Source organism: Syngnathus scovelli, chromosome 12 (genome assembly GCF_024217435.2).
Source record: "Syngnathus scovelli strain Florida chromosome 12, RoL_Ssco_1.2, whole genome shotgun sequence".
Lineage (NCBI taxonomy): Eukaryota > Metazoa > Chordata > Actinopteri > Syngnathiformes > Syngnathidae > Syngnathus > Syngnathus scovelli.
This window is the reverse complement of record NC_090858.1, coordinates 5,900,254-5,925,842: the sequence shown is the minus strand read 5'-3', so window position 1 is coordinate 5,925,842 and position 25,589 is coordinate 5,900,254. Positions and strand designations below refer to the sequence as shown.

The 25,589-nt window shown below is 39.6% G+C and overlaps 1 protein-coding gene across 1 annotated transcript; it reads left to right on the top strand.

Moving 5' to 3' along the window:
• The first annotated feature begins 130 nt into the window (after positions 1-130).
• LOC125978467 (stromal membrane-associated protein 1) lies at positions 131-25,489 on the top strand. The gene is made up of 11 exons (XM_049735847.2): positions 131-421; positions 5,165-5,298; positions 6,065-6,150; positions 8,163-8,235; positions 9,249-9,314; positions 9,668-9,733; positions 16,555-16,615; positions 17,577-17,686; positions 20,788-20,977; positions 21,878-22,041; positions 22,708-25,489. The coding sequence occupies exons 1-11, from the start codon at positions 304-306 to the stop codon at positions 22,831-22,833; spliced, it is 1,194 nt and encodes a 397-aa protein (XP_049591804.1). The 5' UTR covers positions 131-303; the 3' UTR covers positions 22,834-25,489.
• The last annotated feature ends 100 nt before the right edge of the window (positions 25,490-25,589 follow it).

The following is a 25,589-nucleotide window of genomic DNA, read 5'->3' as shown; positions in this document are numbered from 1 at the left end:
TTATTTATTTATTTATTTATTTATTTGAAATATACCTTATGGCTTGATAAAATCAATTCTCTCTAATACTGTATAAAATGGTAGCCGAATGGATGTGTGCTGAAATATCCGATGATCGTGAACGCAGCAGAGATGCTGTCGCTTTGGATCCGTATTACCTTGTTAGCAGGTTGGATGTTAGCAGTACATCGAGTGAGGCTGAGCTTCACTGGCGTGACATAATCGTTTTAATATCAAGCTGCTGTCGTTGTCATATTTCACGGCTGCTCACACTAAAGGACAAGCATCCACACTTGAGCAGACATGACGACGCGTTCCGAAAGAGAAAAAGCTCAGAAATTGAATGAGCAGCATCAGGCCATTCTATCGAAACTGCTGAGAGAGGACGAGAACAAATACTGTGCCGACTGCGAAGCAAAAGGTAAAGTGTGCATGTTAGAAAACAAATGCATGTGCAAAAATGTCAAATTGTCGTGTGTGTTTGGTTGCATGATAACACTCTACCAAAGCCGGGGGCAGCAACACAATACGTTTAGAAGGGAGTCCTAAGTGCAGCTGTATGCTTGTGTTTCTTGTTCTAAGCAGTAAACATCGATATGACAATAGAATTAATTTGCACATCGACGATTGTTTAACGTGATGTCATAACCAGGACAGCAACTAACTATTGATAGTTTTTTTTTTTTTTTTTAAATGGCAAATTACCAAGCTGTACATATACACAACATCTTTTCATACTCATTTACCGCTAAGTATTTTAAAAGTAAAAGCATATAGTGTAACGTATAGGAACTAGTGGTTCGGAAGGTTACTAATGGGTAAACTAAACTACGATTTAGCATTTAGTGTCTCTATATATTGATTGAGATTTGACACATTGATTTTAATACGTAGTATACCTGGTTGAAATATTATTTTAGTTTGAAATATAAAGTTTCATTACTTCCGCTTTGTTAAAGTGCCATCAACTTGACGGGGTTGGGCGATGATGTATCGATGTCATGTCCTTGGCTGCTTTATTTATGAGCGGAAAACGTTCTTTTGCGAAATTATGCTGTCCTGTCATGCAGCAAAATCGTGAGCGAATCAAAATACTAGGAGGCAAAAACACCGTGCATTATTATTTTTGTGAATGATAAGCAGATTGAGAACATGTAATTTATGTACAATATAATATTGTTACATGTTTTTGAAAACATCAGCTGTGCACATTTTGCAAGCATCCTCTTTATGATATTATTATTATTATTTTTAAATCAAAAACACAAACAGCACATTAAACAATCCGTTTGTAGGATCTTGCAGAAGAACGTCTTGCAACATTGGTAACAATTTAAGGAGTTTGCCAATTCACATAATCGAAGCTCGATGCATTGTTGATATTGTCTGGTTAACATTATCGATACATAGGAATGGAGGACGAATCTCCCATGAGCAAGCACTATTAGCGGTATCTTATTTTGTCTTATTTAGTGAATGTCTTAGTTCATGGCAGAGTTCAGCAATTCAGTATTTTGTTGATTTATTTAATTTTTGATTCATCAAACAATACTGAAGAATGGTCTACCTTTAAGTGTAGATAATTGTCAGAGCTTTTGGAAGTGGAAACGCATTCAGCAATTTAAGACTAGATAAAAACACCTTGTATTTAAGACAGCATTGAGTTACTGTCTGTAATGCAGTAAATTGAATTGCTCCATGTTAGTTTGAGTCACATGGCCCGCTGGTCAGCATTCTGGTTTCATCCAAAGAGTGGCATCGTGTTACCGAATGAGGCTTTGCTTTTAGCATTATTGATTTTTGATTATTGATTTTTGTCTTTCTGCTGTTGTGTTTTGCTTTTATGCATTTTATAAGAACAGTTGTGAATTTAAATCCTTACTGAAAGACTTAATGTCTAACAAAGCGTGCCAGCAAACCCTGTTACGCACTGCAAAGGATTATCTGGTCAGTCAGACCTCTTAACCTTGTTTGTGCATAGTGAGAGGGAATTACACTAAAAGACCAGCAGGGGGCAGCATATCCTTTTAATCCATCGAGATAGTGGCGTTGGCGTCATTAACAGGGCACAATGCGTGACATGGAAAATTAGCCGATCTTATTTTTGAGGGAAATACAGCTAAGTTCACAAGATGTATTTTTTTCTGCTATTTATGAAGCACAATGGCATTGAAAAATGTAATCACAAAATATTGTGTGTGGTTAATTGTTGTTAAAAACAACTTCTACATGAGTGTATTTAATTGTAATTGTTCACTGATTATACAATTGAATTAAATCACAGCCAGCTTCTTGCAAATCTATTAACTGGAGGACAACAAACATTTTAGGCTTCAATAAACTGCAGGTGTAGTTTTGTTGACGCATCTCTGTTGTAATGAGGATGACTCACCCATCGCTAGGCTTGAAATGTATGAGAGTGCCGAAAATGTTTTGCTCTTGACTTGTTTATTTGGCAAATCTAAATGGATTCATGATTTTATGAATTTTCCTTGCACTCCATATGGGAGGTCACCAAAATAAAGACTCTGTTATCTGAATATGTTGGGCTTAGAGAATTGCTGTTCCCACAGATCTTGCTTTTGTCTTAAAGGTTTTGGGTTTTGTTCTTGGCTCTGACTAATCTTACATTGTGGAGGTTACATGATCTCCCATGTTTGTAACATGCACGTTCCCATGTTAACATGTAGTTAATTGAAGACTCTAATTAGCTGTAATTGTGTGTGAATCATTATCTGTCTGTATTAGTCCTGTGATTGACTAGCGGCCAATCCAAACTCTAACCAGCCCAAAGTCATCTGAGATAGATTTCAGATTACCCGTGACAGATAAGCGGCTAAAAACGACATGATGGATATAATCCTATGATTATCTCATAGAATTGCCATAAAAATTTGTGACAGAGACAGCTACTCATATGTATACAGTACAACGTCATGTAAAAATGAATGATAATTAAAAAACAGCAAAACTGTTAACACAAAAATTACCATCCAAATGAAATCACGAGCTGCGTTCTGAACTCCGAACTCTTGGCAGGGTTGTCAGATGGACAACTTTTGAAGAAAAAAAAAAAGGCGCTGTTCCAATCTTGGCTTCTTTTGTTAAGCATCACAAGGTATGTGTTTAAATGTGCTTGTTGCCAGTATATTCCATCCAACACTTCTAGATTCTGATTGGTTGCTTCAGAAAAGTGTCATAGCTCATTACAAACACGGACGGGGCTTTAATTTCATGCTCTGCTGGCTGTCCTTCCTCCTCCGGGTTGTAGTAGAGTTCCACTGTCCCTCATCAAGGCTCCAGGGTGTGTTTGTTTGTGCTTCTCTCAGCTCTGATGACTTGTTTTGTGATGCCGTGTGTGCCTTTACTCAGTGTATTGATGTGACTGCCAATACACGTGTCTCCCATGTGCATTTTCTGTACGCTCAAATATGGTTTTACCGTCAGCGAGCATGTATGCCCTCGTTGTGTCACTCTTCATGATTTGCACAAATTTACCTGCATGAAAGTGTGAGTAGTATGAACTGAGTTGTGAAGAATCAGGTCAGCATTGGACCAGTTTATGTGAGGGAAGATATTTTAAAAGTACAGCAGTGTTGAGGTCTTGCTGTTATTTTTCATTTTCTAAAATGTCTCATGTACTCATCGTCGTCGGTGCCTGGCGACGGCCACTTTACAGCAGATGTCCAAAGTGTCAAAGCTGACAAATGCGCCCATCTCACCAATACGAAGAATTTTGACTTTTGTACCGTCTGTAATCATCTGAGCATTTTAGTGGAACTTGGGACTCTTGTCAATTCTTGCTTATTTCATGAGACATGGCTGATAAGCAAAAAACATGCTCAATTAATACTTTCTACTCTTTTTTTCTGAGAATCAGGATGGACTTATTTACAATATGTTTGGAAATCCATAAAACTGTGTGACACTTTTGTACTAGAAAAAAAAAGTGTCATTTTCAGGCTCTTCTTCAGCAATTTTAGGAAGGAGTGACATCCTATTTTTTTTTTGCTACTGCGCTCCATCTGATGATTTGCTGTTTTGATTGGACTGTCGCACACTTTGGAGATAATTTTAAAGAGCCCTATGAGTGCGCCACAGAGATAATTTCATGCATGTGGAATCTTTTGTGACGCCAACAGATAGGGTCCTGCTTACGGGGGCTCAGCTTGTTGATTTAGGCTTAACACTCAGTCATCCCTGCTTTAATGCCCCTTTAGGCCGTCAAGCGTATTAGTGCCACTGAATTAACACTCAGATGCTCTTACCCGAGACCGGCAAGCTCTGCGGTCCATTCTGCCCCCATCCAGCAGTGTCCCGCTGTACCAATATTTTGTATCCTGAATCTATAAAAGTCACTTCAATTTGTCAGGCTTGGAGATATAATCTGATTGCCCTGGATGCAGCGCTGAGCGTCTTCAGCCGCCAGCCCGTTCGAATCATTGAACTGCCGAATACTATTAGTGCTGATACATAATTATTGGAGTGGTAGGGTTTCCTTAGCATATTTGCAAATGAGGGAAGTGCTGAGGATAATTTAGCAGAATGGAGCAGGTCTCCAGTTCTGACATTCATATTTGGGATGACAGGGGGATTCAAGCACCCTGCTGCTCTGCGGAGTTCTCTAAAAGCATTTTGTTGGATGTGCTACTTCCCCTTGAGTTGTACATTCCAACATTACATTACGTTAAAGTACAAAATAAAAGGAGAGGAACCCGGTTCCATCTTAAATCAAATATAAAAGTAATAATTCACTTTAACATGGCTAAATGTGGCTTTGTTAAATGGTAGTTGGCTTGATTCACATTTTACAACTAGAGGCAGAAAACTCAAGCCTCTTCTTCTTCTTATTTGTTGAAATGCCCTAATCCACTCCTTGTAGTCCAGTGTGCAAATGCTCTTCCTAAAACGTGAAAACACAATAAAGCAATTTTATTAGCCAACATTAGTTTTGTTGTAGCTTTTATAGATAGGTAAGTGTTTTTATGCACTATGCTCTTTATTGAATTTTTCCTTTTCTTTTTTTCTTCCACTGACTCATCATTATCTTTCTCTTAGAACAATTCACCAACTTTTATTCAAAGACAACAAAAACAGAAGTAGAAAGCTGTGGCGCTGGAGATTGAGCTTTAAAGCAATCATAATTTTTTTCTTTCTCTTTCAGGTCCTCGGTGGGCCTCATGGAACCTTGGGGTGTTCATGTGCATCCGCTGTGCTGGCATCCACCGCAACCTGGGTGTCCACATCTCCAGAGTCAAATCTGTCAATCTAGACCAGTGGACCCCAGAGCAGATGCAGGTACACACCCAAACACACACATGCACGCACGTACAAGTTACACAGTTGACACAGTAAATTTCTGTCCATTATCTTTATTTAATAGTGAAGCTTACAGAGCTAAGACAAACCCATCTTTGATTTTTCAAACACAAATTAATGGTGAATGTTCAGCTAATGTGTGCATAGTGTCAAATGTCTACATTTTAATGTCACACTGAGGTGACCGTTAACGTCAAAATGAAAGAAGCTTGTGTGTATAACCAGCACATTACTTTAATTTAATCACACAACGGCCAAGGGCTGTGCATATATTGCTGAAGGTCACTTCATTTATTCATTGTGATTAATACATTCAATTGTTTCTCTTAGCAAATGTGTTCTACGTGTATCTGTGTGTGTGGGTGTGTGCGTGTGTGTGTGTGTGTGTGTGTGTGTGTGTGTGCATGATCCCTAACTATCTGCTGGGTCAGTGGAGAACGTCATTCTCTGAATAGTAATTCTGCTCTCAGTCACTAATTAATTATGGATGGCTGAGTATTTTGACACGGTATCATTACCGTTTCCCAATCTGGCCTTGATATATGGGGCCCAATGTGTACACCTGTCTAATTTAATAATAATAATAATAATGATAATAATAATAATAATAATAAAAATATTAATACAATTGTTAATATTAATAGTAATAATATATGATAAATATAGATATAATATAATATATAATATATATATAATATCTATCATCATAATATTAATAAAATAATTACGTTTTCTCCCCTCTTAGAGTATGGTGGACATGGGTAACGGCCGGGCCAAGCAGCTGTATGAAGCCCACCTTCCAGAGAACTTCTGTCGGCCACAGACTGACCAGTATCCTCCTCATGCTTGCACATTCTGCCATTTCCAGTCAGTTATTCTGCATACAGATCTTGTCCTTTTAGCAACCTCTACACATCACAGAGTAAAAAGTCTCTAATGTTGAGGCATTAATGCACTGCTAGCTCAGACTGTGTAGAACAGTCTTACAAGTTTGCCCTTTTCCGCTTTACAAGAAGAGACATTTGTGTGGTTAACAGAGCAGCAAATCTTTGTATTTCCATCAGCAGGCTGAAATAAATAATTACATAGTTGGAAATGGCGTTCTAATAATGTATCTTTTATCTGGCAGCTTGCTGCGTGGGCTCATCATTCTTCACAGAACAGATATGCCATCTATATTATGAGTGGTAAGCTCACAGAAGGAGTTAGATGTTACCATGGGGGCTCTTTGTCGGAATGTCTCGCTGCTACCAAGGTGTGGTGAGCGGCCTGAGGATCTCACTTCTGCTATTTGCAGATGATGCGGTCCTGCTGTGACCTTGAGAGTTTGCTTCCATGTTTCACTGATGACTGTTTAGCCGCCGGGATGAGAATCCACCCATCCAAATCTGAGGCCAGGGTTGACGGAAAAGGCTCGCCCGAGCCCTCCAGTAGAGGAGTGAGTCAATCATGGCCGAGTCATGTTCATGAGGGGCGGAAAGTTGAAGTGTGAGATTGATGGTGTGTGCAATGAAAGTGGAGCTTAAAGGCGAAGTTCGGAATTTAATGGCCAAGCTGTGGGGGGCTGACCGAAAGGACAAGGTCACGGAAACAAGCTGCAGAAATTGCTTTCCTCTGCAGGGTGTCTGGGCTCACCCTTGGAGATACGCTGAGGGAATTTGCTCATCCTGGAGGATCTGCGGATGTGCTTACGCTTGCAATTAGTTTCTCTGGTCTGGACCCTAGCAGAAAAATCCTGATTCACAATGGCATTGTTAAAAGTTGTCCATTGAAAATTGTTTGGATAAAGTCTTTGTTACATTTGACAGCACTTGGAAGGTATGACGTGATGAAAGCCAAACTGTGTGGCAGTGCTGGCTGCTCGTTTATACTGGTTGGCTTTGCGTTTGTTTTGATCGACTCTCAGGTGTACTGTCTGGCTCGTGACACTTCAAACACTTGTACTGCCTTGTAGTTTTCCCACTGCCATTCCAACATTGCTCCATGTCTGTGCAGCATGTATATTTCAGTAGGACTTGACCATTTGTTTCGGGAAATAGACTGACATCTACTATATTTTTAATCCCATGATGCACCAGGGTTTGAACGGTAACATTTGAGCTTACTCATTTGAACCACCCTATTAATATAATTGCATCACAGTTCATTTTAAGTGATCAAACCTGCCGAGTGTTAGCACAACCTCAGAGCAGAGCTGCTACTCCAAATCAAGAGGTGCTTATTGAAGTCGTTTAAGCATCTGGCACACCTTTGGGCATATACTAAGTCCTAAAACTGCTCACTTTTTTGGGCTGCATAAAAATGTACGGCAAAAACTCTTAGCCTGTTTAATTGAAATATTTGTTTTAAAATCTGATGTAAAATCTTGGGTATGATGCAAACAAGGAGCTGAAGTCTACTCAGGTGTGCAGAGGGCAGCCACACGTTCGTTTCATATGACCAAATTGATGTTTTTGATCCCTCCAGCAATTTACATGGCAACAAAGCCAAGGGCGCTCTTGGCATGGAATATGCTGAGGAGCACTTCAGTTTGGCATTGACACTTGAAGCGTTCAGTGGTTATGCACAATGCCAGAGGAAAATAAATCAATTTTAAATCCAATCCTTCTTTTTCTTGGAAAACAATAACTCCATGCCAGTGGCTTTAACCTTGACAAACTCACTGGAGAGTATCAGAACTAAGGAGATTCATTTTGTCGGGAGTTGTGACCAAATTTCAGTCACAATGCTCAGTTGCTAACCTAGTTAAAGTGGTAGAAAATTTGAGGTAATTTTTCATTGTTGAATTTCATTTTCAATTATTGATTGTATACAACTAAGCAGTCCTGAACCGAAATTGTCAGGGCTGTGGAGATTTTCATCCGCGACAAATATGAGAGGAAAAAATACTATGACGAGGCTCTGGCTACAACCCTGGTGAGTATCGCAAATCTTATTTGTTGTAATTGTTGACACATCTGCTGATCCAGCTGGCAGAAGGAGAGCACACTAACTTCAAATATGATTCTTACACGCATGTAAATTTCTTTAATTCCAAATGAGTCGGCCACAGCTTCCTTCTCATCTTATCCTTATTTGATCTCTAAATGTGATTTCCTGATGCTGTTTTTTCTGTTTTGTTCCTTTCATTCCTCACTTGTTTGATATCTCGCATTTTGCATTCCTCTCATTTTTCTTTGCTTTTCTGTTGAGCACTGCCAGCAGCCAGACTGTGATCTCGGATCTGTTTCTGCCACCCACTTATATGCCTGTCTTTTATATGCAAATTAATTATTAAAAACAAGTGATTATCACTTTATGCACTGGGGTGTGGATGGAGAAAAACAGAGGAGAGGCAGCCATTAACCCATAGACATTTTTGGGTGTAGGCATAGAGATTTCTTTTTTAAGTGAAATCATTTCAGTGTCGACATGCTCATGCTTCTGAATTTGTTGGCAGTACCCAGGCTTATATTCTCTTTTAACTTAACTCTGGATATTGTATAAGGAAGAAAGGAAAAACGTCATTTGTTATCGCAGATTTTAGATGACGATAGAACAATATTGATATAATAATAATAATAATAAAAACATGTTTTATAATGAACTTTTGCAGTCATCAGTGTAATTCGTCTGTACTTCTGTTCACCTCTCGGGTCAGTGGCAGGTTAATGGCGGTCATCTGTCCAGTCCGTAACTTGAGTGTGCGTGAGATGGCCTCTTTCAACACCTTTTCTTGTTTTTAGCTGAGATGCTGAATATAACCTTGGTTCGCAACAAGCAAAGAGCACTTCACTGTAGCAGTGGAAAACCTCATTTGCTAGTATTGACATATCTCGCTGACTGTATTTTTTTTTTTTTTTTACTGGGTGGATTTTTGTTTTCCTACTGTGTATGTGTTTCTTCCTGCAACCTCAATTATGTGCTCATCCAGATTTTCCTTCTCACAGAAGTCAGGTGAAGGTGCTCCTCACTCCAACTCATCATCCTCCCAGGCTGACAGAAGCAAACACGAGGTACACTTTGCTCCTTGTGCAACCTCCGGCAATCTGTTATAATAATAATAATAGTAATAACAACAGTATTGTTGTCTTGTGATTACACTGTATTGTGTACAGGCTGCCATTTTATTTGGCATCATAGCAAAAAGCAAAATGAAGAGTTCAGTATAAAAGGCCTTGAAAGGTTGTTGAAAAATCAGGATACTTTTGCCAGGACTGATAGTAACTTCATGAAACCCCGCTATGGAAGAAGTATGGTCGACCTGTGACAGATGCTGTTCTGTCATGTGCACTGAAAGTACATCATTTAAAATGAGAATTGGACGTCAAAAAATGTGGATTGATAGGAAACTTTGCTTCCTCTACAGAAGGAACGTGAAAAGAAGAAAGATGAGAAGAAAAAAGAGAAGGACTCTGATCGTAACAACGTGAAGGTACTGTTTATTAGTGGTGGACTATTACATTCAAATCTAGAAGTTACAATTTTTTTTTCTTTTTAGAAACTTCACATCACTCAGCTTCATTATTGTGCCTATTTTGTTATAACAAGGAATCAATTTGTTTTTGAAAATCAATATCCAATTCTGTATTGTAAAAATGGGCTAGATTTGTTTGTTCAAATAACAAATCTGCACATGACATCACAGTTGAATTCAGTTAAGGGAAATTGTCACACAGTCAGTCAATCTGGAAGTAAATCGAGGTACAGAAAATAATGGTAATACTTTTTATAAACTGCAATTTATTTTTCAAGGGTAGCAGAAAAATATTTAGATACGTGTTATTTGTGTGTTGGCACGCTATTTTCTCTGCATGACGTGGGAGCGACAACAGCGAGGATGAAAGTTTGTGTGTTCATTCTGCCGCTTTGCTGCAGAGACTACATTCTCGAGGGAGTCGGCTCGTAAACACTGTCACACAGAGAGGCTTTGCTTTACCTCTGTGATCATTTGGAAATCATATGCAGGGTGCAGCCATGCAACATTTCTGCTTATAGAAGCTCTTGTCATTTATACTGTGAATCTCCGGCGTCCACTATCGTTTTCCGATGCAGATTATTTGCCCCGTTGCTCAAAATGTTCCTCTGCAATATTTCTTATTTTTTTGTTTATCGTTGTTGCCACGATACAATCTTGCCATCTTCCCCCCATTCTTTATCGTGCATACATCTTAGAGTTGCTCTTAAATATCTCCAGTGGGGTTTCTGCACATGCATTTTCAATTTCTAGCTGTGTAGTCAGTTTCCTGCGACAACATCCTTGAGGGTACCTATGGGGGACATGAAAATTGAAAATGCATGTGCAGCAATCCCATTGGACACTTTAGCCAACGTTGCCCAACGCAGTAGTTTGCCGTTCACATGAATGTCTGGAATGTAATGGCCACAATTTTGAGCACCTCTTGTTGTAGTAGAGGTCAAAGGTAACTTGTATTAATCTCCTGATGTCTGAATAGATTTGTGTACATTGAATAAATATGTTTGACATAGATTTGACACCGAATGCCCTTCCTGATGCATCCCACTTCCTTTTATTTGGGTTTGCACGTTTGAGTAAGTGCGTTCTGGGGGCGACAAATCCACACGCCTTAACGTCCAATGAACACAATCCCAAACACCCTAAACTAGATTTGACCCGGCACTAAAATGAAAATCCGCTCCTTTTTACTTTTCTCATCTTTGCCAGGTCTTTAAATTTGTTTGATAATCTTAAACATAAAACGGATGTTAAAAAAAAATAATGTAGTCGAGGGCAAATACTTTTTCATGGCACATAGATCCATACATGCGTACAACTCCAACAGCATTGCTTTTTCCTTACAGCCTATAAGAAGTGTGTTTCTGGGTCATGGACATATTTCTATGGTTTGGTAAGCAACAAGGGAGTAATGCAGCTCTCACTTATTTGGGTGCTGCTGCTGCATACTGAGCAATTGTTAACATAGTCTCTTCACGTGTGGCGTTGCATGATCAGATACTACAGGGTGTAGAAATGTAGGCTGTGTGGCAACCTATCTGCTGTCTAGACTTCATTTTATTTGTGTTGATCAAGCAGTGCTTTTGATGAGCTCCTTTGTGCCTTAAACTGTAAATAAGCGGAAAAGCAAAATATCGGCTTATTATTGTCGATCAGAAAAAAAAGAAAAGATCGATAACATGGAGTTTGTGGTGATGACGTTAATCCGTACGGGCCCCTGGTTGCATTCATGACGACAGCTTCAGTTTAAGACGCTGGGCTTTGACAATCTCAATGGCATGCTCTCCCACATCACAGCAGGGGGGGATCCTTCCTGTTGGGGGGAGGGCGCATATGTTTATTTATACGTGTGTCTGTGTTGTGCATTTGTGTCTTTTCTTGGAGGCAGGCTTGACTCTCCTCCTTCAGCAGTACAAATCCATTTTATTGATTAGCCTCATTGTGGCTATGCTATCGATCCGCCCCCTGACTGCTAGACCTTAAAGAGCACTGCCGGCGGGAGGGTGAGGGTGATGCTAGGACTCGCAGATTGACGTTTGCCTGCATCCTCCATTTATCATCAATCTAAAACTGACAATTCAGAAATGTGCTTGCTTGACTATTTTTTTCAACTGCACTTGTCCAATCATGCCTTTACATACACCTCAAACTCACTCTCGACAAGCGCCTTTCACCGAGTGGAGAAACGTCTTGTTCTCTTTGATAATTTATTCATGATCTCAAAGAAGACGACAACATGTTAGCAGCCTAATGGGATGACAGTGATTTAGTGTCTGTAAAAAGCACTACAGACAAAAAGAGGAGACAAAGAAGGAAAGATCATGACAGAGATAGGTGGGACAAATGAAGGAGGAGAGATGGCGCCGAATCAAAGCAAGAGAGGACCGAGTGAAAGCAAAGATTATTCATCCCACCGAGATTCTTTGAGTTTGGTGGTTATTTTGAATTCAGCACATTTCAAATTATTTGACATTATATGACGACTCCTATGGTTCCCTACTGCAATTTCTCCCAAACACAAAAGCTTTCATCACTTAGCCAGTACGGTGGAGCATGCGGTGAGAGCAGCTGGCGCTCAGCAAGGTGTTTCTCCTTTTGATTTTGGGCTTTGACTTTTCTCTCTCTCACAACACCGAGCGCCGAGTTTGCCACCGGTAACGTGGGCAGTGAGTGATGATGTAGGCTGAAGACATGACCACACACTGCACGTGACCAGCTGAGTAAGCGGCCATGGGAATGGCGCAATCCAGCACACATTTTTCCTTGACTTAATCTAATCAGCTTTTGTCATTCTTTCCTTTCCCCTGTCACCATCTCCACCAGCTATCGATCTTCTTTCGCATTTTCTTGCTTGTCATCCTCATTGTTTAGATCCTCCCACCTCCAATGCATTTCTCCCTCCCTCCATCTGTTATCACTCTTAGTTCACAAGCAACATTCTTCTCCCATAACACCTTTTGTCTTCTTATACCTTGCCCTATTACAATGTTCGCCTTTCAGCATTTTCTCAAAGCTCAAGCTCCACTGTAGCTGTCTGATTTAAGTATTGACTCATCATAGCCAGTGGCAGTTTTATTATTCTCTTTCATGTTGTTAGTACGCCAGCTGTCAGCAAACAAAGATGATCCACCCTCTGTAGATGGTCGTCACTGCACTGTTGCTGTCACCACTGCAACCCCTATAAATATGATCTAAAACCTATTATCATTTATGTCATTTCAATAAAATGAGGCCACATACAGTGCACATGGCAATTATTCTTATCATTCAACCAAATGTGGTGCAACACTCGACCTGTATCAAAAATCCCACTTTTACGAAATGATACTGCAAACGTTTGACCGTGTAAGAGAGGTTAATATTTATATGGTGTTGTATTGTATTTTGCACCATTCAAATTATTGTTTAAAAAAAGAAAATAAAGGGAGTGTTTTTGCAGGGCATTAATACAAAAAATTAATACTATATTCTAAATGAATGGAATGCTCTAAAACACAGATATTTGGGATTTTCTAATCTAATTGTTAGTATTTTTTTTATAGACGACAAGACCGCTTCATTCGTGCAACCACACACTCATTTAGTCATGATCCCGAATGCTCTATTAATTGCAGTCTGCACGATACGGCACAAATCAGTCACTCCAAGGAGCTGATATATTCACACGAGCATTTATATTTAGCAGCAGTTTACTACACTACAGTGCCTCGCTGAACCGCCCATGAAAAGACATATAATGTCATAAGCCTCCTTTCAAAGCCATTAAGATTGTGCAATATTGCTGTTAATGGAGTGTGGTAGCGTTCCCGCTTAATGGATTATACAGCAGTTCTAAAACCTGGGGAAATGTCCACCTAGCATGACAATATGGCATTTTCCCAAAATTTCAAGAGCATCCTACCTTAAACGATAGACCGGGATTATTTGCTCATTTGCATGCCCTTACAGAAATGTGGACAATGTGGATTTATTCATCTGCTGCACTCTCTGTTTTATGTCCCTCCAATGCCCTCATTTCCCCTCACTCTCACTCTCTTATTTGTCCTCTATTTCCTGCCCCTTTTGTATTCATCCATCCTTGCCCACTCACTGCTAGTCCATTGGCAACCCCCATCTCCTGCTTCTTTCCATTTTTTTATTTGTTTTTCTCCACCCCGCTCATTGTTGTTTGCTCTGATTTCCTGCGACAATCAGACCTTTGTTTTTAATTCTCCTTGTACTGTACACACCACGGAGGTTACTCATTTGCGCTGCGGTGCGCAAACAATACGGATGCAGCTGGTTGCGAAAAAGCTGGAGTATTCTCACCTTGGTAAAGTTGAAAACACTTTGTCCTAATTCAAAAAAAGATGTTAACAAAATTATCTTAGACACTACATGGAAATTAGTCTTAGTGGTTTTTTTTGTTTCTTTTCACTTTCGGGCATGATAAAATGGTTTTGGAAGTCTGGCTATGATCATTTTTTTTAAACCTGTTTTCTAAGCGTGATGTACAATTATTTTTATCTTCAATTAATCATTTAGAAAGATTGTTTAACTTACAATTGTTAGCTGCATTCCTTCATCGTCATCATCAATCAGACTTCTTTTTTTTGGTAATCAAAATACAAAAAATGCAAACATTTGCTTTTATGTTTTTACTAATGTTGGAAAACAATGATCAGCATTGTTTGTGCATTTACAGCACTGTTATTTTGAAATAAGTTTTGAATTAAGAAATTAAGACTTGTTTTTTAACAAATCTGATTTGTTGATTAATTGACAGATTAATCCATTATTAAAATCGTTATTTGCAGCACTAAAGTTAGATTATAACCAGGCCTGAAAACTAGAGTCAAAATGATTTAATAAACACGTCTGGAAGGTGGTGACAGCATTTTGGAGAGCAGGTTGTTGGCGGTAGGACATTGTGCTCTTTGAATATCATAATGAAAAGCAAACAATTGGTTATTTTTCATTAAAATTTCCATACCATTTTGGCCTCTTTCCCTATCGAAGCTGGTTATCAGCTACAGGGGCTGTCAGGCACCTACGAATTCTAAAGGTCAATTTCCGGCGTGCACGCTGCTATTTCCCTTTTGACTAGTGCTTTCCTCTGTAATGTAATGTGCTTTTGTGTGAGAGCATGATGCTCCTGTCATTATGGCCATCAATATTTTTGACTATTTTCTCTGCTTAGTATACATATGGTTGGTTTTCTCAGTTTGTTAGTTCTTTTTTTTTTTTTTTGTGATCAACAAACTACATTGTATATATTTTTTTCAAAGAAGTACTAAACAGATTATACATTATGGCAAATGAAAAATGATCTTGTATTACTGCCAAGATGCATGCAACAAAACTCAATACAGCTCTGCTTATTGTGTGAAGCCACCATCGCCTAATCTAGTCAAATTTCACTTTTCCAAGATATGTCCACTTTAATTTGAAATTTTGTTTGATACAGAGTTTGCATTAGATAGCAATACAACTAATATTTAATTCTAACTCATGATAATGTTTTGCAATGGCTGGATTAAGCCTTGTTTTTCAATATTCATATCCTAGATAACATCTGTTCATTTACTGAGTTCACAGGAGAAAAAACATTAAGCCTTGGCAGATGCTGTGTGCTTTTTGAGAGCTCCTCCTTATTATATTATTGTTTTAAAGTACCATCTCATACTTTTTGGAATGGTGATTGGGATGCCATGTGGTCCAGTTTCCTGTGCCTTATAAATATTTAAGACCATATTACCATACCCCCCATGCTAATTATTCCAGACTATCTCTGGTTTATTTCTATCCTGGCTGTCGATGAAGCAAAACTAAAAAAACATAAACAAATTTAATACGTTATTTGAAAATATCAGTTGAAACTCCTGTCCTGTCGTGCACGTCAGGCAAACCTAAAAACACCAAAGCCCGTTAAGTGTGACAGATGCAGGAACACGTTTGTCTCGGTGTGGATGTTGCAACAATCAGATGTGACAGACGGCATTTCAGGGATTGCTTTTCTCCCCCAAGCTGGCGTGCCGTACCTCGCCATCAAATGAGACTCTATTCACATGTTCAGGTGAAGCGCTATCGATTTCTCCCTTCCATTTCAATTCCTTTTTTACCACTTGGAAGAGAAATGATCCTGACAGCCTCTCGCACTTCCTTAATAACTTTCTCCTGGTGACATTGCTTAGTGACACCCCAGATAATTAATTGCAAGAGGTTTCTCCCTCAAAAACTCTTTCTGGGCCAGGAAAACTCAACATGTTTCATTAATGAGACAGCGTGGTCTTGTCAAATCTGGACAGAATTGCAGCTCAATCTATTCAAATGATAGCAGGAAATTGTATGAATAGATTTTCATGTTTCTTGTTTTGTAGTGTTTTCAAAGATATCAAATATTGGGTTGGACTATTTGAGTTAATTCAGAATGAATGTGAGCCAAGTATTTTCTGCAGTCAGCCAGGTGGCTTCCTGTTGTGATTCAGGCCAGCACTTTTTATGTGCTTCTGCAGTTGTCGCACCCAATTCACAGCCAATGCATTACTGATTAGGCGTAGCCACTGTAATTGTTTTCATTGCCTAGAATTGGGAAGGTATTGAATTTAATGTGACCCATCGATCTTTAGTTGGAGGGGAAATTGGGTTTGTTAACTGTAGAGCTCTTACATCCCATGAAAGTTGCCCTTGTTAGATTGTTACACCCTCCCACATAGGATTTCTCTCAGATATCTGCATCAATATATTACCTATTTATTTATTTTTAATCCTATTTTTCTACTTTTCACCTGTATCTGCAGTCAGAGTCTAGGGCCAGTCCCAAGAAAAGTCCAGATGCGGCTGTGGACCTTTTGAGCCTGGGTAAGACCTGAGAAACACTCTCAAGAACATTTCCAAATCATTTTGCGTTTCTGCTTAATGTGTCAGATGGTATGCAAATTGCACCCGACAGGACAAAAAAGGTAATTATACTTCTAGAGTAATGTTGCTGTCATTTGTAGTTGATTAATGTCGGCCCATTAATGAACAGTTGAATGCAGTCGGGATACACGAGTCATACATAGAGAGAGGTTTTATTAAATGTTCAGAACTTATCTATGAAAACTGAATATGCTACACTGCACACTGCTGTCTTGTATGGATGTGAAAAGGCCTCCCAAACATCTACTAACTACAATAAAATGGTGTTAAGGGTACAATTAATTTGTGTACACCCAAAAAAGCTGGAGTATCATTCCAGTTCGTACACCCACAACACTAAAGTAATGCAACCAATATTGAAAAACGTAGCAGGACACCTGACTATTACATGTAAAAGTAAAAGCATGTGAAATAGTGTGTGGGTGATACTGGATGCACATCTTGCACCATTGGTCTGTTTCCATGGAGAAAGTGAGAGTGGTCTACAGCCACAACCCCATTTCATTGCAAATATGGCAGAGGTAATGATGATGATGATGATGGACCCTTTTCTCCTTGCTCCTCATCTCCATAATGGAATCATGCCACTTTTGAGTGTGGATACAAATCTGAATATGATTTGAATGTCTGTCGAAGCTGCAAAGTAAACAGACAGGTTGGATATATATGCACCTGTTTTTACAAAACATTGAGGGATGTGAGAATGAATCAATGCAAAATAATCATTTCTTTGGCTTTGATACTATGTACATTTTTTTTCATTCTATAAATTACCGACAACATAACTCACAAATTACAAATACTGTGTTGTAGGGCTGCTGGATTATGAAAAAAAAAACCCAATTACGATTATTTTGGTAATAAAATTGGTAATGTGTGCGTGTCCTCTTGTCTCCCTCAGATACTCCAGATGGTCAACGAAAAAGCCCAACAATCAATGATGAAGTGGACATCTTTGGACCAATGGTCTCCAACCCTCTACCCCCCTCCAAAATCACGCAACAGGCTAAGGTAATATACACAAATTGCAAATTGGACAAATTTAAGCACCTGACACATGTTTGTATATGTATAGTATAAATGGATAGTCTTGCGGTAATTTTTACAAAGTGCATATTGTTGACATCTACTTCTAGAGCTACGCCAGCATTGCTTTGAGATTTTGCAGACGGATTTTGCTTTATGGATGTGATTATCCAGGTGCATGAGAAAAAAAAAAAAAAAAGGGAAGCTATAGCTTGCTGATTCTTGCAGTTATTAACTGGCATCTGGGAGTGCTTGCTTATCTATGAATGTCAATTACTAAATTGTGATTACAGCCTTGTGGGAGGGAGAGGATTTGTGTTTCTTCTCTCTCTCTCCCCCTCTCTCCCTTGCCAGCATATTTTCTGTGTCTTATGCGTGTTTAAGCCTTATCCCAATTTTAGATAGGTCTCTTCATTTGTTCATTTTCTACAGCTTATCTTGTTCTAGGTCATGGGCACTGCAACCTTATTCAACTGAGTTTGTGTGGGCTGGGCTGACGGGCAATTATAGGACACGTAGTCACACAGGGCAAGTCTTCTATTAATGGATTTAAAGTGTTATTTGTGGTATATTTATGGTGTAAACTTTCAATGTAGTTAGTTATAAAATATTTTAGGGGTTGGGCATCATACTCATTTTTTTTTGGTCTTAGCACCAGGCCTTGAGCAAATATGGACGCATTAGTTTTCTACCACAGATGCAACCGTAGCACTAAAAATCTCCTCTGGGAAATTGTCCTTAAAAAAATCTAATAAAATCAGAAGTCGTTGGTAATCTTGAAAAGTCATATACCGTATTTTCCGACTATTCTCAATTCACGCTTTAAATTGTGGATTAAGAAATAATTATTTACAGAAATGAGTTCTGAAGGCAGCAGAGCATAAAATCAGCAGAATGTCAAACAATTGCCCCTAAACAAGGCAATCAGCGATGGATTCAGCCATTAATATTACATTTCGACTGCTGTTAAAAATGTCCTTGGCAAGGCTACACTAATTAAAACCATGAAACCGTAACAGCCACTTTGTAGCTGTAATAAATTGTAAGTGGAGCATTTCTCCTGGTCGTGTCATTGTTTCTCTAGCAGATAAAAGACAAACATAAATCTACGCCAAACTGATTTTGAGGCTCAAGATAGTCCAGACTGTTCAACATTTTGTGAGCAGAGTGAACAAGAAGTAAATTGGTCGTTGACCTATTCAGGTGCTCAATTTGAGTTCTTAACAGGATTATAAGTGTGAAGAAAAATGGAGAAGCAGGGATTAGGAAAGAGAGGCACACGCTGTTAATTGCCAAAGAGAGAAGAAATGGAATGGTGCAGACAAGTGAAGTAATGAACTAGTGACTCCTGATTGATTTCCCCCACCCCCTTTTTGGCCTTTTCTAGTGTACTCCATTCTTTGTTCAGATTTCTCAACACACACCAACAATTTTACTGTGGCTGTAAAAGACACAGATGGTCTGCTGTTTCAAGCAGTGATGGAAAACCATGGAGGAAAAAGGTTGCTCTGTGTGTGTGTATACGTGAATGTGTATGTGCGCTTGTGTTTGAATAGCGACAGCGAGGACAATGCTGTGAGAGATGCTAATTCACCATACAGCACAGAATTGGTCGGAAAGAATGGAGCCTTGTTGGAGAGGCTTTCGAGCACACAATGTGCTGCTAGGAGCCCCCGACATATCACACGTGATGTGGGTGCGCTTGTGCGTTTGTGTTCTGCGCGTGCATGTGTGTGCTCAAGTCCAAGTATATATATATGAATTGAAGACTATATTGTTTACTGATGTGAATGCTTGTTTATCTATACATGCCCTTCCAAATTTATCGGAGCAGGCATGCTAATTATTTGTATTCATTTTTCCTCTTTACTGAAATATTTTGGGTTTATGTCAAACAATGACTCTGTGGCAAGATCAACAAGTCTACAACACTTTACAGTGATAGAAAATGTTCTGAAAGGGAAGCGGACGGGGCAGATTTATCAGAAGGAGCAGTTCACTATGCGTATTAGTTTGCCTTCCAGGATGGCAAATCTCACAAATGTTCTCACCAAAGTCCTAATTAACCGTTATAATCCAAGCTACGCACACCAAACAGTTAGTTGCCATATCTTAATGCAAACTTAATTAAACTTGTCATTCCTCCAAGCAATTTTTATTGCTGAACGTGTTCCAACTACACCAGCCTCCAAGATGAATTTTAGAACAAAATAATTCACAAGTCACGGCTTCCATGCTAAAAATATTATGTCTAGGAAAGAATGAAGCTTAATGTCGGTCGGCCAATGAGGATTTAAACGACCCTGACTTGTCTTCCTTTTCCATCAAATGATGTTTTCTTGTCTTCTCAACCTCTGTACTTTATTTGTTCCTCATCACTCTGGTAATCCTCTCACCATTGCCCTACTTGTCTCCCATCAACCTCCCTCGTTGCCCCCCCTGCCTCATTTCCCCTCTCTCCTCTGCCTTCTCTTCATTTTTTTGGTGCTTCCTCCACCACCCCCACCATCCACCCAAGTTTTGTCCCCTTCCAAAAATTTGCTTTCTCCGTATTCCTTTTTATCCTCCACCCTTCAACTCTTGGTTTGCCTGTCTGCCCCTCTTTTAGTCAAAGAGAGTCAGCTGAGTGAAGCAGATGAGTGCAGCACTGCCTGCTAAGTAGTTGAGCACAACATACTTTCAAAGTGGGCTGTGTATGTGTGTCTGTTTTCTCAGTGACCAACATTTCTCAGTCTCCTCTTATCGTATCCATGAAGTCGCTTCTGCTTCCCCTTTTGTTTTTATTTTTTTTCATGCTTCAGATATTCTTCAAACAGCAATAATCATGCTAAAATCATGCTCATTGGTTCATGAATTGACAATGACACCTTTTAAAAAAAATCTCTTCATGTACTGTTCTGGGAAGATATGCCTTAGATTATCTCCAAATTGGGTGTACGTATTGCACACAATTACGATAATTCTCCTCAGCACAGGCACGGCTACACGAGCGAGTCAATTTTGTTTTCTCTGGCAGGGGATGAAAATGTGAAAGCCATATCAGTTTTTTGATGGAGAAATTCCATCCATTTGTCTTCACCCAACAGCCTGATTCCACTAGAGCAGCTCAGCCATCAGATCCCTCCACCTCTTCATCTTCCTCCTGTACTTCCACCTGTACCACCACAAGGGCAGAGGAGAAAAAGCTCTTATCCAAAGACTCTATACTGTCTCTGTACGCCACCAGCTCAGTAGGCAGTCAGCCACAGAGCCAGCAACAGCCTGCTACTGGCCAAGGTAATATACAAAACATATGCACACACACTCGTGCACGCACACACGCGCATACACACTATTGTTGGATAAACCATGACAGTTTTTACAGTTTCATCATACAACAAGTACCATCATTCTTTTTTTCCACTATGGTTTCATCCAGAAAGACACTTTCAGAGAATAATCATTATCGATTCTTTTCTGCATTTATCGTACCTTACATTGAGCCACTAGCCAATACCATTAACTTCCACAACAGATAATTGCGAGCTGGACCTTTTGCTGTATCATCATGAGAAATTGCTTATCACTTGCCAAGACCGATACTGGAATTTTTTTGTTTGCTGTTAGATGCTAGCCGGGCACATTTCTAACACACTCAACATTACAATTACCCATATGAGTCATGTTAAGCATCTTATTTATTATTATTGTTATTATTATTATTACATACAGTGGAGAAATATATTTAGTATAACTTTGTTTAGGTAGGGTGTATACAAATTGTAAAGTACCACGTTTGAGCGATGTATGCACACATTGTTGGCCTTATGCACATGCACTTAGAGTACTCTCACACAAGAATCAGAATAACAGATCAGAGTGAAGGCAGATGAAAGGTCAGTGTGATGAAAGGCAGTCAGGTCCATTTTCTGGTGTCCAACTTAACCAGTGAAGTGAAAGCAGACTCACTCTCTGCCTCCTTTTATTTGAGGAGGGATGGGGGTCGGAGGGTTGGGCATTGTTTGTGCGAATGTGCATACGCGTGTGTAAGTGTGTTCATAGTGTTTGTGTGTACATGTGACTCACACTTGAGAAACCCTCCATTGTCATTGCCTTGGATCTAAATAAATGCTGATGGAAATCAAAATGGGCTAATGATCCCAATCCAAATCACTGGACTACTGTATTGTGCTACAGGAATACACTTGGGCCAGCCTCAAATAACACAGCAAGGCTTCAACAGCGCCATGATGGGAGGAGGGGCCATGATGTCAGGCATGACTCTACCTAACTGCAGCTACGCAGACATGCAGCAGAATATGCACGGAGGCATTCAGCAAGGACACTGGAGTGTGGGCCAGGTAAAAATAATACAGTACAATTACAATAGACAGGGAGAGAATGAGAGAGTCATATCTGCACTGTTACAAAATACAGTTTATATGAAGCTACTGTGTCTTATTCCAGGTGCGTGCAGGCCTTTGACACTGGCATTCAACTTAGATACGTGTGTCTGTCTTGCTAATTGTCAGTGAGTATGTGGGAGCTGAGGCACAGTGACTGAAAAGCCGGTGCACATTCGAGATTGCTTTAGCTCTTAGTGTGCATGTGTAAGTGCATGTGTGTGTGTGTGTGTGTTTGCTAACACACATACCTGCACAAAGCTCTCAGATGACCAGATAAGAGAGTGGTGCAGGGCACACTCATAATAGATAAGACAAAATGGAAGACCGAAGGCAAGCAGAGAGAAGCAGATGAGGTACTGAATAGAGGCGCTTGTGGGGAAGTGTCAGGAGGTCACTTGGAGTGGTTGGGAGAGTAATATTCAAGGAAAAAAGTGAGGTGCATTGGCTGTTTTTAGTTGAGTGTATTCAAATCCATTTTCGGAACCGCTTATCCTCACAAGGGTCGCCTATACCAGCTGACTACGGGCAAACACCAAGAATTGGTTGCCAGCCAATCTGTATTCAAATACATTTTCATGATTATTTATTTTATGATTCTATTTGTTTTCTTCTCTCCCTCAGTTATCCCAGCAGATGTCAGACATGGCCACCAATGGAGGCGCAACACCATCAAGCACATCTGCAGCCAGTTGGTCCCCAGCGCCAATAGCTTCTGGTCAGACCCTCAGCACTCAGCTGTGGAAGTGACGAGTGGGCAGCCCACAAAATTTGTTGTGCGGCTTGTAGTACCTACACCAAATTAACTCATTCACTGCCATCGACGCCTATAGACATCAACGATCCGTTTTAACTGTCCTGGCAGTGAATGATTTAACAGATATCCTCCAACGGCATCGCGGAGGTTTCTTCTACAAAGCCAATACAATAAAGTAGGGGTGGGAGCACAGGCCACCGTCATATTTTTTCTTAATTGGATGTCATTGGGATTTTCTGTATGTGTTGTGTGAAGAGTAGGTACAGTAACACAACAACACACAATAGAGAACACTGCTGGACAGAGTATTCTTTATAGTAGTAATGTAATACTGTAGGTCTATAATATCATGAAAATTAATAGATAGTTGATAGTCATATAGTAGATACGGTTCCTTCGTGGTGGTTGGTCTCCGCTTTCTGCTGTGTATGTTAAACTCCTCCCACAGCTGCCCTCACCTTCTTCAGAACCGACAGAGTCTCGTGGGCAGGTAATAGTCCGACCAGTACTGTATTTGTGTGATAATGATGTGTGAACCACAGAGCCATAGCCGGTGGTCAGGTCAGTGATTCATTTCTCAGACATGTATTGTGTTGTATATTTTTGGTCATTATGCCAAATGACAGTGGAACCACACATCTCTGTTGCTAAAACATATTCGAGGTTCCAATGTACATCGAGCAATGTTTATCCTTTCTAATCAGTGTCGAAATCCCATCTGAGGAGCCGTAGTCCTAAAACCCAGCCGTGTAATGTGAAATCAATCAAAAATGATTGCATTTGTAAATTGATTTGATAAAACTTTAATGGGTGTTTAAAAATTTAAATTTTAATAACCCAGATATGATTATAGTGATGTTTTATGCTCTTGTCATTTCGGAAAAGCCGATACAACTAACATAGTTGTTTAACCAATTCTCATTTACAATATGTACGTCCCCAACTAGCCGAGCGTTTCTCGAGTACTTTATGTATTTATGGGAAGAGCGCCATGCTTTTTCTATGCATCGTGATAGTGGAGTATTGACATTGCCTTGTATTTGAATGGGAAAGACACAATTGTAATTCTAATGATCAAATCATTGTCATTATTGGATTAGAAATGAAAATCTGTGTAATGCAAATACCTTTGGCTCCCCTCACCGCACATCCCTGTCCACCAATGAAGTGTACCAAGAATTACATCTGTCAAATGCACTAAATTGCCAAGCAGTTCATTTTGTTTGTTCTGTCAGGAGTTTATGCAAATAAATTTATTTAGCACACCCACTGTGATTTATCAAATCCAATTTTGGCAAGATTAATTGCACCACTGTGGGTAATCATAATGAGGAGGCATGGGAAAAAGGAGCGGAGACAAGGAGAACTGATCTTTTCTGCTCGTGTAAAATTTTTGAACCAAAAATTAATCACCAATGCGGTTTCAGAGCTTCTGGGCGATCTGAGGGCTGACTTGTGACCAGTCATAAGAAGGAATCATGCCATATCTCCTATGACTAAGCTGTTTTCAACTCTTCATATCATAATTTCAATGCGCAATTGTCTGGTGCTGGCATCTCCCAGAGCAGTTTTTCATTTTTTGTAAATGTAAAAAAATAAATCATAGATTCTCTGCGATATACCTGGCCACACAATGCCCCACTCCCTCTAAGAAAGAAATCCTAGCGCTGTCAGTGCATGTGACACATGTCCACGAACAGCGCGTGCTATCTGTTAGCGTGAAAATTTGGGATCTTAGTAAATTAGGCGCTTAGACTGTACGACTATCCACAGTTGGGTTGTCCTAAACTAAGGTCTCCTAGGAGTATCAGCCATGTTGCATATTACACAAGGTCAGATCAAGCTCCTGGGCTATGAGCCAGTAAAGTCATTTATTTTTTCTGTAGACCTCTCTTGCATTCCTGAAGCTAAATTAAACCTCTGTGGAATTACAGCGATACATCTCGGTGCACTTTAAATACCACAGAGCGAGTGCTGCATCTCAGTGCATTGTGGTTTTGTCTCAAGATTGTCATCAGGGAACAGATATGTGAAATGTGTATTTCAAATGTAGTCTCCTCCTTCCATCTATATAATGCAATTTCAAATCCATGGTTGAGTCTTAACCCGGGTGTTCTGGCATCCTTTTTTTTTTTATTGTGTGTGTTGTTGCGTGTGGTACAAGAGTAGCACAATTACTGTGACACAAATAAACCTTTACGACGAATCACATAATGGCGAAAAATGCCGGCTTGCTTGCATTGTTGCCGTTGAGAGTAAAAGCAACAGTACAAATGCACACACCAGAGGAAAAAAAAAAAAAAAAAAAACTTGAAAGATTCTCTGCCACACCAATGTAGAGAATCACATTCACTTGTAACAGGGTCCCTCTGCCACACAATACATATTCATAAACATAATAACATGGTTAGGGTGGATGACACATCAACACATGACAAACCCGCCGGGTTTATTTACATTTGTGTTTACATTTTCTGGTGCTTAATACAAAACATTTTTCTGTGTATCAATTTATCCATGTTTGTTGTTGTCCAAGACTACGACCCCACTGTGTGAATACTGTATTGTTGTTTGGGAATTCCATTCTATTTGTATTGGTCCCAGCATTTACCAGCAGAACACGTGGAATAAAGGATGTTGAATCCTAAATGTAGTTGTACGCTCACTACTTCATCCTGTAGTGCTGCATTTACTGCACACACTGATGTCTTCCAATTGCATTAGTGCAAATACGTAATTAGGCATCGTT

Coding starts and splice junctions, on each gene's coding strand:
- LOC125978467 (XM_049735847.2), top strand. CDS start 304: ATGACGACGCGTTCCGAAAGAGAAAAAGCTCAGAAATTGAATGAGCAG. Junction 17,687..20,787: donor AAATCACGCAACAGGCTAAG/GTAATATACACA, acceptor TTCACCCAACAG/CCTGATTCCACTAGAGCAGC. Junction 20,978..21,877: donor ACAGCCTGCTACTGGCCAAG/GTAATATACAAA, acceptor ATTGTGCTACAG/GAATACACTTGGGCCAGCCT.